The sequence below is a fragment of the Ursus americanus genome, chromosome 2, assembly GCF_024610735.1.
Source record: "Ursus americanus isolate L20-20 chromosome 2, mUrsAme1.1.p, whole genome shotgun sequence".
Taxonomy (NCBI): domain Eukaryota; kingdom Metazoa; phylum Chordata; class Mammalia; order Carnivora; family Ursidae; genus Ursus; species Ursus americanus.
The window spans coordinates 38,365,711-38,379,475 of NC_142128.1; the positions used below are offsets into that span (position 1 = coordinate 38,365,711).

The 13,765-nt window shown below is 50.7% G+C and overlaps 1 protein-coding gene across 2 annotated transcripts in view; it reads right to left on the minus strand.

The window, feature by feature from the left end:
- PDPK1 (3-phosphoinositide dependent protein kinase 1) overlaps positions 1-13,190 on the minus strand; it is a 73,812-nt gene extending 60,622 nt beyond the window's left edge. The window contains exon 1 of one of the 2 annotated variants that reach the window (XM_045784719.2): positions 13,033-13,190. In XM_045784719.2, coding sequence (XP_045640675.1) covers positions 13,033-13,056 — 24 coding nt within the window. In that variant the 5' untranslated portion in view covers positions 13,057-13,190. Of the gene's footprint in view, positions 1-9,917; positions 12,775-13,032 lie in introns of those variants that run through there. The other variant, XM_087853372.1, reaches the window with a different exon arrangement.
- Between the last annotated feature and the right edge of the window lie 575 nt (positions 13,191-13,765).

Below are 13,765 nucleotides of genomic sequence, written 5' to 3' on the forward strand. Positions count from 1 at the left end.
GAACAACTGTGGTGCAGTAGCAAATTCCAGAACCCAAGTTCCAGCTTTGTGACTTAGCTGAAACCAGGGGTAACCCACACTCTCTGAACCCTAATTTACTCTTCTATAAAATGAGGTTGATAACATGGACTCAGCCCTTGAGGGCTGCTGAGTGCCTGCAACAGACAAGAGCAGGAAGCACCCTGTGCGGTGTGTCAGGGCTCACGGGGCAGACCGGGCGTGGCTATGGACTAAGGTGGCAGGAGGGGATTCTTGGGCCCCGGTGCCTGTCTGCCTGAGCTCCTGACACACACTGGGCCACATGCTCTGCGGGCCACACAGGTCTTCAACTGCAGGCAGTCAGGGAGCTGGCCCGCACAAGACAAGTGGCCACCAATGCTCCTGTGCAGGACCACACAGAGCAAAATGCAGCTTCTCCTAACCCGTGTGAAACCACACTCCCCAGACGAAGCTCCAGGGGGTCCGCCGGCTGGACTTAAAGGAAGACCAGAGTTAAGACTCTTGCTATTGTTCCACAGAACAGGGTGGAGAAAGGGCAAGAAGGAAAGGAGAAGCATTCATTGGGTGATCCCTGAGGACGGCCACTTCACCTGTCTTCCCACTCTGCCCTCCAACCCCTTGGAGCCTGTCCCCCAGCAAGAACCAGGCAAGGCAGGAGGCGGAACACAAGATCGGAGCTGCCAGCCGCCTGAGGTCTAGTCCTCAGGCCTGACAGAGGGCAGCACTCAGCAAACACTGTCTCGGAATGTTACTGACCTGTATCCTCACTGTTACCTCTGAGCGTACGTCACCACACACACACTATGAGACGCTGAAGTACAGTCTTGGCATGGACACAGAAGCTCTGCTTACTTCCCGAATTTTGGAAATACCTGAAGATATCCTTCACACACCAGTAAATGGATTAACATGAACATCAGGATGCCAGTCACCCCTGGATCGCAGGGGATAAGACTACAATCAGGAGGACCACGCAGGGGGCTCCGAAGAACTTAGCAAAACCCTATGTTTAATGCAGGGTGGTGGGAACATGTGAATCTGTTTATGTGTTCATTCTTTAAATTCTCCATATAATTATATAACACCCCTTATAGATACAACTTTAAATACCATTGCTGAAGATAAAATTAAGGAAATACCATTTTTTTCTCTACTTCTAAAAATAATTAACATTTATTAACTGCTTACTGTTTGCTACACACTCCTCTCAGCATTTTATATATATTATCATGGTTAGTCCTCAAAAGAACACTCAGCATCCCCCCCCCCTTTTTTTATAGATGGGGACACTGACGCACAAGGCAGATCCTTGGCCATAGTCCCACACCCAGCAGGGAAGCCACATTCAAACTCCACCCCGGTTAGTAAGGGGAATCTCAGATGCTGATATTCCGTATCAGCCAGGTAATGAAGAAGTGGGGCCCTAACCTGGCAGGCTCTTTGTGGGCTGCATTTAGTAATCACTACCATATCACACCTTAGGCTCACACCCTCCGCCCTGGCAAATTCATCTGCACAGAATCTAGACCAAAAAGTCAGAAATTCAGACTAAAATTTACATTACAAAAACATTCATTAAGGGGAGCCTGGCTGGTTCCATCAGTGGAGCGTGTAACTCCTGATCTCGGGATTGTGAGTTCGAGCCCCAAGTTGGATGTAGAGATTACAAAAAAAAAAAAAAGAAGAAGAAGAAGAAGAAGAAAGAAAAAAAAAGAAAAAAAAATCTTAAAAAAAACCCCAAAACCATTCATTAGGAAATTCCTAACAACTGAAAACAGCCTACATAAACGTACACCAACAGGACAAGAGGGGCTCGCAGTTCACCCAGAGAGAACTACGCTCGCTGCAGCGCAGGGTTACAGAAAAGCTCAAACAAAAATGTTAAGTGAAAACAGCAGGAGACAAAACCGTGTCAGGTCCAACAGGGGTCCCAATTTAGTTCAAAAAAAAAAAAAAAAAAGAAGACAGAAAGGAAACAATGACGACTGATGGGCCACTGGGTGAAAAACATCTTCCAGTGGGCTCCCTGTAACTATTAACCTTGTTAGCTGCCATGGACAAAGTCCGACCTGGGCAGGGTCAACAGGGCCAGCACAGAAGCTCCCAGCAGGTGGGGGCCTGGAGAGGCCTTCTGAGTGGCCCACCCACCAAAGGGGCCACTAAGTTCTCCACGGACACTGGTGATATCACTTGGGACCAACAGACCTTTTGAACTTCCACATTCACCAGCTCACTCACTCAACAAGGACTCATGATGTGTGATGAGAGTACTTGCTAATGAGATGAATAAGCCAGTATCCTTCAGACACAGATCCTCTGAGTAGAGCAGAAATCATTAAGTACCAGTGGGGGCCCAGAGTGGAAATCTTAGTTCTGCTTTTCAAGTCTGTCATCCCAGAGCTATACCAGAAAAACAGCAACATTTCAAAGACAATTAATCCATATACTTCAAATTTCATTTCACAGCCAAAGAACCTTGGAAAAAATCTAGAATGAATATGCACTAACAGCTTTACTAAATAAAATCTATTACTAGTCAGAAAACAATAACAACACACTCTTGCCTTCTGTTTTGCTAAAATTAATAATTTAACACATTAAAGTTGACAAACCAAGGAGGACTGGGATTCTAATCTAAAACCACATTAATTATACCACTTAAACATGAAGCTCTCACTGGGAATTAAATTCATTCAGCAAACGTTTTCCCCACAATCTAGTCTGGAAATCTGAGTGATACCTAACTTGAATCAAAAGGTTACCTCGTGAAGCACTAAGGCCAGCAGATGCTGAGCTGTTTCCTGTCCTACCCAGGGGAGCCAAACTCTGGGGGCCTCCTCTTTCCCACTCCCCAGCTTCCGACCCCAGCTCCTTAAGGGAAACTCCCATGGCCTGCAAAAGCCAAAAGTTAAAATTTAAAGCACATCAGAAATAAGAACCTTCTTCCGGGGTTCCAGCCCTACCATTCCCTCCCCTCCCCTCCCCAACTCCCTCCCTCTCCTCTGGTGTTCTCTGCAGGGCTGGAGCCCCTCAGGTGCTTCCCACACACGTGACTGCTACAGCTGCCCCGATTACCTTCCCCTCCCTGATAATGACTAACTGCGCCCTCTCCTCCTCCTGTGTCCTTCAACCTCATTGTGGACAGCGCTGCACTCTGTCCTTGCTGCCCCACGGCTCATGTACCCACAAGTGATCAACATCTCCCCTGGCACGGTGCAAGATTCTTGAGAGCAGTAAAGGGACCTATGAGAACTTCCCACAGTTCCTTAAAATGTCCTGGTTTTGTTTATCTTCCATCAGTGTTTCCCACACATAAACCTATAATCACAGTGATATGGATAACTGTTCTAGTAACCCTAACAGATTATCCTGTAAGGAAAATGCCAGATTAATGTGGTCAGACTTTTGATTTTTAATCCCCTGAAAGTTCTCACTCCTTGAAATAGGAAAAAAACAAAGCACAAACCAGCTCCCAGAATGCCACTGGCCACATGAATAAATGTCATCTGGCAGGAACACCCCTCCAACAGCAAACACTTGCGTGGTTTGCAACAGCAGAAGAGAGACAGCAACTTCTAACTGCAGATGCCAGCTCTCCTGATACCTGAGAAAAGGCACCATAAGCAGCTGCTCTCCCTTCCTGGGCTCAGTATCTGCACATTTTGAATAAAGAGTTTCTTACTGGGAACAATAACAGCCAACTGAGACACAGAACGGCTCTGTCCCAGTGTTAATGGCTAACTCCCACAGCAGAACTTCGCAGCACCACCAGTGTGCAGAGAAAAATCTATTTTGTCTAGCATGACATTCATCCACACCTCCTCCCAACAACCAATTTAGAGACAGAAAAGGAGGATGAAGGCAGAAAGGGTGGGCAAGCAGGTTCGTCTGTATTTGGCCTTCTCTTAGCTTTCAGGCAGGTCCGTGCCCCGAGGCCGATCTGCCCCTTGCCAGGAGCCACCACCATCATTTTATCCAGAGTGCTCTCTCCTTACACCCATCCCTGTTCTTTCTTCGTAACAGTCCCATAGGTGCTGGGGTTATATGGAAAAGAGGTTGGAGAGGGAAATATGTAGATGGGAGGGAAAATAAACCAAATTCACGATTTTCTTGAGATGCTTATCTTCTGACTTCCAGCCTAGAAAAAACTCCAAACTCTGCTCAGGGTTCAATCTAAAAGCCCCAAGTAACAGCCCACAGGTTCATCTGTGACTCAAGACAAAGGTCTTCGGACAAGGAACAACTGTAGCTTCACCAGAAAGGAAAAAAGCTAAAAGAGAACAAATCAAAGCCAACCACCTACTTTCACAAAGGCCAGCTGACATACTCCAGCCCCCTGCCTGCAAAGAAAGCAGAAAGGGACTGGGCACAGAGGACCTGAGCAGACTGTGGCAAATGCCCACTGAATCACTAGCTGCAAATACTCCAGAGAAACACGGGCCTGGTCCTGATTAGAAACCAGTTCTATCAGGGAGTTTGGGTTCACTCTACACCTGGGGACATCTCGGTCCCCGTGGTGTCCTGGGAGTGTCCATGCTAGCAGAAAGCAGCCAGAACAGGCAGGCACCTGGACCTCATTCCAGCTGTGACCCAGTCCTTAAGTCAGAAGCCCTCCAGGTCCCAAGTATCCTCATCTGGAACTCGGGAGGATCCAAGTGGGTGAGTGTGAAGGTCCCTTCCGAAACAGAAACAGGGGGGTCATCCTATAACAAAACAACCAGTATCAGAGAGCAGAGCAGGGCCACAGGCCTAATTCCGATCAATAAGAACTAATCCTGTTTCACCTCACCAGTGATCAGTCACGTGGACACCGGAGAGGATGCACTAGGGGCACTCCACCTCTGTGGGATGTTTACTGAGCCCATAACCCCAGTGTCATCACCAAAAAACATCCAACAAACCCAAATTGAGGGGCAGTCTACAAAATACCCTGACCAGTACTCTTCGTGAAAAGCAAGGAAAGACTGAGAGCGTGTCCTCCACCAAAGGAGACCAAGGAGACCAAGGAGACGTGAGGATAACTGAGTATGGCTGCCAGACGGGGCCCTGGGGGGAAACTGAGAGAGCCCCAACCAGGGCTGCATTCAGTTCAGAACCTGGCACCCACGCTCATTCCTTAGTTTTGACAGATGTGGCGTGGCCACATAGATATTAACATCAGGGGAAGTGGGGTGACGGGTCTCTCCCAAATAAATAAATAAAATCTTTTTTTAAAAAAGATTATTTGTCAGAGAGAGAGAGCACAAGCAGGGAGAGTGGTAGGCTCCCCCCTGAGCAAGGGGCCCGATGCAAGACTCGATCCCAGGACCTTGGGATCATGACCTGAGCCGAAGAGACTGAGCCACCCAGATGTCCCAGCCCAAGTTTATTTTAAAAATAAGTTTGTTTGGAGGCTACTTTGGTAGCTTCAAGAAAAGGATCTGAAAACACCCCATGGTTTAAAAACTTGACTCAGGGTCAGTGCCTCAACACTAATCTGAAAAATGTAGGTAGGGCTACCGAAGGAAAGTAACACACTTGAAAGAGAAAAAAAACTAGCAGAAAAAAGTTTAGAATACATTTCCTAATACCACCACCTTCTTCAGCTTGCATCGTCCAAAAGCCTTCTGTTTTTGGAAGCAGAGGTTTCCCAGCACTAGAAATGGTGCTCCCTTCCTAAAACTTCCTCCACACTTGGCTGCGGCCCTGCTCCCCTGCCCTCTGGGCTGCCCTCCAGGAAAGTCCCTCCCTGCTCAGTGCACCTGGCCCAGGTTCTAATGCACTCCTCTCTGGAGCAGCCCCACGAAGGCTGGCAGGGCAATGCCTTCTCCTTGGGGCACTGTTTCCCTTCAGCCCCCTGGGGTAGGGCTGTGGTTGATGGGGCTCACAGGGGTGGGAGCACATGCTGGCTGTCCCCCACCCACTAAGCTGTCATCTTTTTCACACAAAGATTCCTTCAGGCTTGAGTGTGCAGCCCTGGTTCTGTCCATGTCTCTTCTCCATCACCAGCCCATCCTCACCCCCTTCTACCCCAGAGATACAAAACACAGCGTCAGCAGCTTCTGGGCAGGAGAGTTTTCTAAGATTTAAAAAAAAAAAAAAAGGCATTTAGATTATGAGCTTTGTTTTCTTTTTTTAGGAATGAGAATAAAATGCATTCACAAATAAAATCTATATTTAGACATTTTTGAAGCTGTATATCTGATAATAACCAGCTACATACATACAATCAGTAGAAGACTATAATTTTGACCAATGAAAAAACCCCATGAAAGAAAAATGCCAAATTGCATGAAGAAAAAACGAGTTAACAATGGAAAAAGAGGGCAGTAAACACGGAGCTTCAGAGATCACGCACTGAGGGAACAGATTATTCTCTCAGCCTCCTGTCCAGCCTAAGTCAAGGGCCACTCCAAGAGGAAAGAATGCAGAACAGCTCAGTGCTCACCCTCAAGGAAGGAAGCCAGTTAATAATGACAAGAGCCCGGAAATGAGCAGTTATCAAGCTTCCTAGCTTTCTAAGTAAGTTAGCTTGCGACCTTACCTGCCCCCCAGGGTCTGGCTGCTGTGACTCTCCACATCAGACCTTCCTAAGAACACAGCTGAGCAGAGTCAGTGTCTGGGCAATTTTCCCAAAGAATGGGCTGGTCCCATCATTTCCCAAAGAGGGAATCCATGCAGCACTGCTTAGTGGCCAGTGTTGGCACATACCGGGTGTAACGTTCCCATCACCTCTGCCCTCCTCGTAGGTTGGTGGCTCACTGAGTACTCACTGAACATGGTGAGTGAGATGCGCACATGTCCACGGAGGGAACCTCTAAGTCTAGGTGGGCTGCTTGGACACCCCCCAGGACCATCAGCCACACAACCTGGCGCTACATTCACTGGGAGCCACAGCTGTGGCACTGATGGGGCTGCACCCAACCATACAGCACATGCCCCTTTTAGGACGGGATACTTAGAAAGGAGAGCAAAGTCGAGGCCTGGGGAGAGCCCTCACTGACCCTGCAAAAGCAGCAGAGAGAGCTCTGCCATTTCCCCTAAGGCTCCTCCATCATATGGGAATAGCCGCTTGGCTTCTGGTCAGAGAGGCTATTAGGGTGATCCTCATCCTCAGTGAGGGATCTTTTAAGAAAACTGTCCTCCTAGGGACACCTGGGTGGTGCAGTCGTTAAGCGTCTGCCTTCCGCTCAGGGCGTGATCCTGGCGTTATGGGAGCCCCACATCAGGCTCCCCCGCTAGGAGCCTGCTTCTTCCTCTCCCACTCCCCCTGCTTGTATTCCCTCTCTCGCTGGCTGTCTCTCTCTCTGTCAAATGAATAAATAAAGTCTTTAAAAAAAAAGAAAACTGTCCTCCTGATGGGAAAGTAGCTGCCTCTTGTGCAGAGTCCACATCACCAACGTTGGCTCTTCTACAGGTTTGGGACTCAGGTCTGGCGACGTGAGGACAGTGGTCCACGGCAGGCCTCTCCCACCACGGCGGCAGTGCCAACATGAAAAGCCTCAGCTCGAACACTATATGCTTGACACTAACAGTTTGCTCATTCAGATTTAACACTTGGTCGCCAAAACCTGCCAGGAAGAGCTGTAGTACAAAAAGAAACCAATACCTTTGAAATACAGCCTTTCGAGGGTCAAGTAAGTGATACAATACACATATAGAAAAAACAGATACCACCTTCTTAAATTGTATTTCCTTAGATGATGAAAGAGTGGGACCCAAATCCATGTTTTTAACCATGTGACTCCTTCCTGGTTTGGAATGCTTTCATATTGGGCATGAAACAGGTGAGTTTATGATGAAACCGTCCCCCCCTCAAGTATATACAGCTCTAAATGCAAGGCAATCAGATAGGATTCAGACATATTCTTGTTAACAAAAAGCAAAAATGGTAAGACAAACAGGTATGTGACAAATACACCACAGGAAGCCCAGCTATGAGAACCATGAAGAGAAAGCATGAAAAAGAGGAAGAGAAGCCATCTAGAGATTCACGGTTTAGAAAAGACAAGGATATAACCAAGCGCAGAACCTGATTCAGAGCTGACTCTGTAACAAAACCTGTTGCAGACCAAAGCCGGCGGCGGGGCGGGGGGGGGTTTACACAGAATCTGATGGGTCAGAAACAGCTTCACAGCCACCAGGGAGTAGTTTCCGCTGAGGGGAATTTCTTCAGGCAAAGAGGAAGAAGAGCCTGAAGAGGAGAACCTGGCAGCCCAGAACATCCTGGACACTATCCTGTATAGGCCGGGAAGAGAGAAAACACGGCAGGGGCATCTGAGAAGAGACCCTCATTGAGAAGGAGCAAAGTGACAGGCCATGAGAGGCAGGGGACAGTCCCAGGAATGCTGTTATTGGGGCACCCTCCCAGCAAGTGCTCACTTCTCGATGACCAGGAAAGGGGGAACGGGGAAAAAAGCAGGCCGTGTTTTGAGGCCCACCAGGGAGAGTGAGTGGCAAGGCAAGTGCACAGTGTGGCTGCCCCTCCGGATGGAATCACTTCCTTCACTGCACAGTAGCATCCACAGCCAGGCCACAACTGAGTCCACGCACCTGCTTCACACTGGGTTCAAGAGCAAGGTCTCCCGGGGCGGGGGGGGGGGGGGGTAGGCCCTGTGTTTCCATCTCTCAGAAACAGGGAGGGACAGCAAAAAAGTTAACTCCAAGCCCCTTTCTTCACAGGTGACCACTGCAGGTCAAAGCACATAACAAAAATTTCTGTAAGACTTCAAGCTTCCCTGCAAACCTTATCAGCCTTCTCTGACAGCAACCGATATACAGCTGTCGCTTTGAGATACAACTCCCACTGCAGTACAATTAATTCCAAAAGAGAAAAACAGGTTGAAGAATGAGACTTTAACAATGAATTCACTGTAACAGCTAAGCTCTCAGCCAGATGAATTCTGACTGAAATACTGCCGAGATGCACACACGCAGCCGTCTGCACGCGGCCTCTCATCAGCCTTCTCCAACGTGGGCAGACCCACCACCAGCTCCACAAACATGCAAAAGACACAGACCTCCAGGACGAACCTTCTTGACATCCGGACATACCTTCACACCACGTCTTTAAATACTTCACTTCCCTGAAGGCTGCAAGCTGATTCAAAGCACAGTGGCTGGTACACAGGGCCCCCAATCCTGTCTGTGGGACAGAGCAGGTCACTAGGCCACCAGGAACTACGTGCCCACCTTCATCAGGCCCCCGGGCAACACTCCAAATGAAAACCATGCTTGTTTGTTCTTCCATGAGCTGTGCACCAAGCAGGGGCTGCTAACGTAGGGCATGTCCCATCTTTTCCACACACAGACCTTGCAGTACAGTCAGCTCTCCTTCTGGGGGCCTATATGCAATCCAACTATTTAAGCAGAGACCTCAATCAGTTGCCCTGATGAGGAATCTGAAAGCCACAAACGTAGATCCTTTATAACAAACTACCTCTCTGAAGACATTCATTGGAATTTCTTGGGAGTAAAAATATCAGTTAAAATTAGGAAAATTTCCTACACTAAGAGAATGGAAACAGATTTTGTGCAGCTACATAAATGCAACCAGTCAAGCACTGAAAACAGACCAAGAACCATCATGAACCCAAAAGGGCCTTTCTCCTCTAAGACACTATCATGAGAACGTATTCCCCATTACTCTTGAAGAAAATGCACTCTGCCTGTTGATTCAGCTAGAGCCTGGATACACCACTGGTTCTCAATATTCAAACAATTTTTTAAAGGGTCTGGTAACAAATGCGAGCCAGCTAAAGAAGGTGGCACTGCTGAATAGGCCTGGATGGTACATATCCAAAACCTGGTTTCCACACCAGCGCCACCTCCCCCCCCCACCCCATGATTTGCTCTTTGAACCTGCCTTCAAAACAACTGCACTCCTGTCATCCAAAGGGCAGGGACAGAACTTGCACACATCGCCCAAGCCCTCGCACCTGCTGAGGGAGTCGTTTCTGCATCAAGTGTTCCTCAGCAGCATGTGGGGTTCCAGCAAAGTCCATTTCCCTCGAAGACACTCCTTAGGGAGGGACAAAGTATAGTGCCAGGGAAGGTTCTCCATACTCCATCAACTCAGGGGACTGAGTCTCTTACCCCGTTTCTGCAGCAATTCCCCATTCATCACACCCTTGTCTACGTGCGCCCAAACCTCACATCAGGGTGCTCAGGGGACGAGGGATAGAGTGAAAAGGATGACAGGCCCAGAAACCACCTTTTCTTCATCCTCCAAGCTGTGCTGAAGGCAGCCCAGAGGCCAAGACCCGCTCTGAAGGCCTGCCCAGCCTCTCTGTAGGCCCCACAGCTACACAGGCTGCTCTGCACTCCTTCCCACAAACGCTGTCAGAGAACTGCACAAACCTCCACTTCCACCTCTTAGTACAGGGACCTTACCCTGCCAGCTCCCAAATGCTGTAGGGGTGTCACAGGGCCAGAAATACATCACATCCCATAAGACTCTGAGGAGGAGGGGCCCAAAAAGGAGTGTGGAAATCAGAACCCACCTCTTTCCATGCTCCCCACTTTCCCAGACACCTTCCCGCACAGATGCAGCCACCTTTGCAAAAGCTAGAGCCACCCTACATAGAGTATGCAGAGAGCCCCTCCCTGCCTGAGCTCCCATTTTACCTTTAACCAAGTCTCTACACAGTTCTTGTTTCCCAAAGGGAGGATTCCAAGCCTCACCCATTCAGAATATCAGCCCTCAAATACAGATGAAGCAGAGCCTCTTTCCAAACAGCTGCTTTCTGACAGCGTGAGGCTGAAAGAGGCTCCAGGGGTCACAGAGTTCAACCATCTGCCCGAAGAAATAAATAAGCGTGCTGTCCTTCCATGTGAAGATGTCCTTCCTGCCTCCAGCGCGGCATAGTCTGGACATTCAGGCACAACCCTCAGGGAAGACGTTCTAGGCAGCAGCACCAAGGACTTCCTCAAGCCAAGGGTCCCAATGAGCCACCCAGCAGACCCTCCCTCAGGGTGCTCCCCACGTGAGCAGGCAAAGCAGCACCCAGGCCCCTGCCACCACTCAGACGTGGATTCGCACTGCACTGTTTACCAACCACTTACTTAACGTCCCTGCATCCCAGTTTCCACACCTGTAAAATGGGAAGCACACTCAACCTCACACAGCACTGTCAACAGAAATCAAGCAACAAGGGGTGAACTACCTGGAAAAGTGCCTGCTTCTAAAGTAAGTGCTCAAGAAATGGTTCCTCCAGCCTCTGGCCCACCTGAGAATGAAAGTGGACTAGGCCATTTTCAGACTTCATTTGTACTGCTCCCCCTGTTGGCTGCACACACTCAGAGAAAAGGGAAAATGTAATAATTGGGACAGGGGCTTCTCCACACAATGCCACCTTAAAAATCTAGATGCAAACCTACTTGAACCATGCAAATCTATCTATCCTTTGCTGAACAGCCAATACTGGGGGCACCTCCGCCATTCCTGAGGGGAAATATGGCAAATCCTCACATGGGGAGGGAGGGAATCTAGCTGAAGACACAAAACCCTTGTTCCTCTCACTTCCAGACAGGGAGGTCTCTCCTTTATAGTGCGATTCATTTTCTCTCACCGGATTCTAGCATTTCGTACTAAAAAACATGACTTACGCAAAGAATACTCCAGATGTCCAATGCCTATCGTGTGGAACCAAGACCACGAGGAAATGTGCTCTTTGCCTCTTGCCATAACCGCCAACAAAGTACACACCTTGCACTGCAACAGCACCGCTCTATGAAAGTTCGTTTTATACCCTTCCATGGTTGTCCTCACCCCCGGCATCCACTGAGACTCGCCAAGGAGCCCAATTCGTGTTTTTGCCTGTTAGCCCAGACACCCCAGGGTACAGTCACATGTCGCAACAGTCAAAGACAGCCTCTTCGCCTTTCACCATTTTCTCAACTGAACAGGTCCTCCTTTTAGACTCTGGACCGTCACCCATCTCTACAGTATTCTTAGCCTGAAGTTCACGGATGAGCTGCAGAAGGTTCAAAAACCTGTTAAAGTAATTACAAAACGCGGTGTAACTCAGTGTTTTTCTCAGGAGAGGATTTATACCTTCCACCAGATTCTCAAAGGGGTTCAAGACTCCCCAAAAGGATTAAGAACCGCTACCACAAAGTTGTATGCTGAAAAACAAGGAGTCAGGTAAGTTTCCTGGATCTTCATTCACTTAAGTGATTTTGATTTGCCTTCTGAACCAAATTTTGCAAGCTGTGTTGACATTCTTCCATCACCCACTTTCACGGTTGCGCCCAAGGTATAAATCCCAAAACCACCTCCGCGACTCCAGAACTCAAACACAGGAAAAACATCAAAACACCAAGGATACTTTTAGCAACAGAAAACAACAACAACAACATGGAAACACTAAGGATACTTGTAAGCAAAACATTTCACCCAACAAGTGCTCTTCCTTCTTCTTTTCCTCTGCAATCTCTCCAGACTGTCACGATCACTCTCCCAGGGGCTTCTCACACTTGATGCCAGTACTGGAGAAAAGCCCCAAGGCAGGAAAAGCACCCGACGCCGCTCCGCTGGGCCGGGAAAGGAGCCTACCAGATCCCACCCTAACCATGAATTTGGGGGGAGCCTGGAGCATCAGGTGCTCTAAGCAAGAACTCGTCCCTCCCGCTTCTCTGCGGCAGAGGCACTGGGACCCCGTTCCAGGTGAAAGCCCAGGGCGGTTCCTCCGCAGACGGAAAGAAAGGTAACCCCGGAGGCTCTCAGCTCCAGGCCGCGGCGCGCCGAAAACAAACTTTCCGAGCACTTCCACCGCGACAGGCCAGTGACACCTCCCCGGCCTCCCCCGCCCTCCGCGCGTCTGTCAGCGCCCCCGCCGGGCAGGCGCCCGCCGCCCGGAGCCCGGGCTCCCCGCCGCGGCCGAGAGGCGCCCTCACCAAGCCCGCGGTCCCGGGCCCGGCCGCCCGGCAGCAGGTGAGGCACCGCCCGACCCTGGAGACGCGGGGCCGCCCCGCCTCGCCGGGCCCCGGCGGCCGCCGCCGCGCTTGGCTGGGTGACGGACCGGCGCGCCCGGGCGGCCGGCGCGCACTCACCAGCTGACTGGTGGTCCTGGCCATGGGCCCCGCGTCCGCACGGGCGCCTCCCCCGCAGCGCTGCGCGGCTCGGCGCCTCCTCAGCGTCCTCCTCCCCGCGGCTGAGCCCCAGCAATGGCCGCCCTCATCCTGCGCCCGCCCCGCCGCCCGCCGCCCCCGGCGCCGCCCCGCCCCCGCGCGACGCCGGGCGGGACTTCCGCTGCCCCGCCGCCGCCACCGCCCGCGCCCATTGGCCGCGCCCACCGTCGCTCCGCCGCGGCTCGGACGGCCTCGCCGGCGCCCCCGAGCCGCATTTCCGGGTTGGGGCCCGGCGGGCAGGAGCGGCCCGGCCCCGCCTCGGAGGGGGGGCGGCCCGCGCGAGCCAATCCCGGGGCCGCGGGGCGGGGCCGGGTGGGAGAGGGGGTGAGCTGTCATCCCCGGCGCCCGCAGGGGAAACTGAGGCCCGCGGGGGCCCGAGCTGGCCAAGGTCACGCCCGCAGCAGCTGCGGGGCTGGGCTCCAGCGCGTCGTTCGGATCCGGAGCTGGGCTCTGCGCAAACACCGACCGACGCAACTTCGCTGCTTACGAAACTGACAAGTGTTCACGAGCGGAAATTTGGGCTATAAAATCAAATTTATAAGGCAGAAAACAGTCCCATGGCATCACTGCTGATAGTCCCTTTCTTCTTTGCTTATGGTTTTGTGGATTTTTTTGTAGTCGTTACTGTTGATGATGATGTTGATTTTTTTTGTAG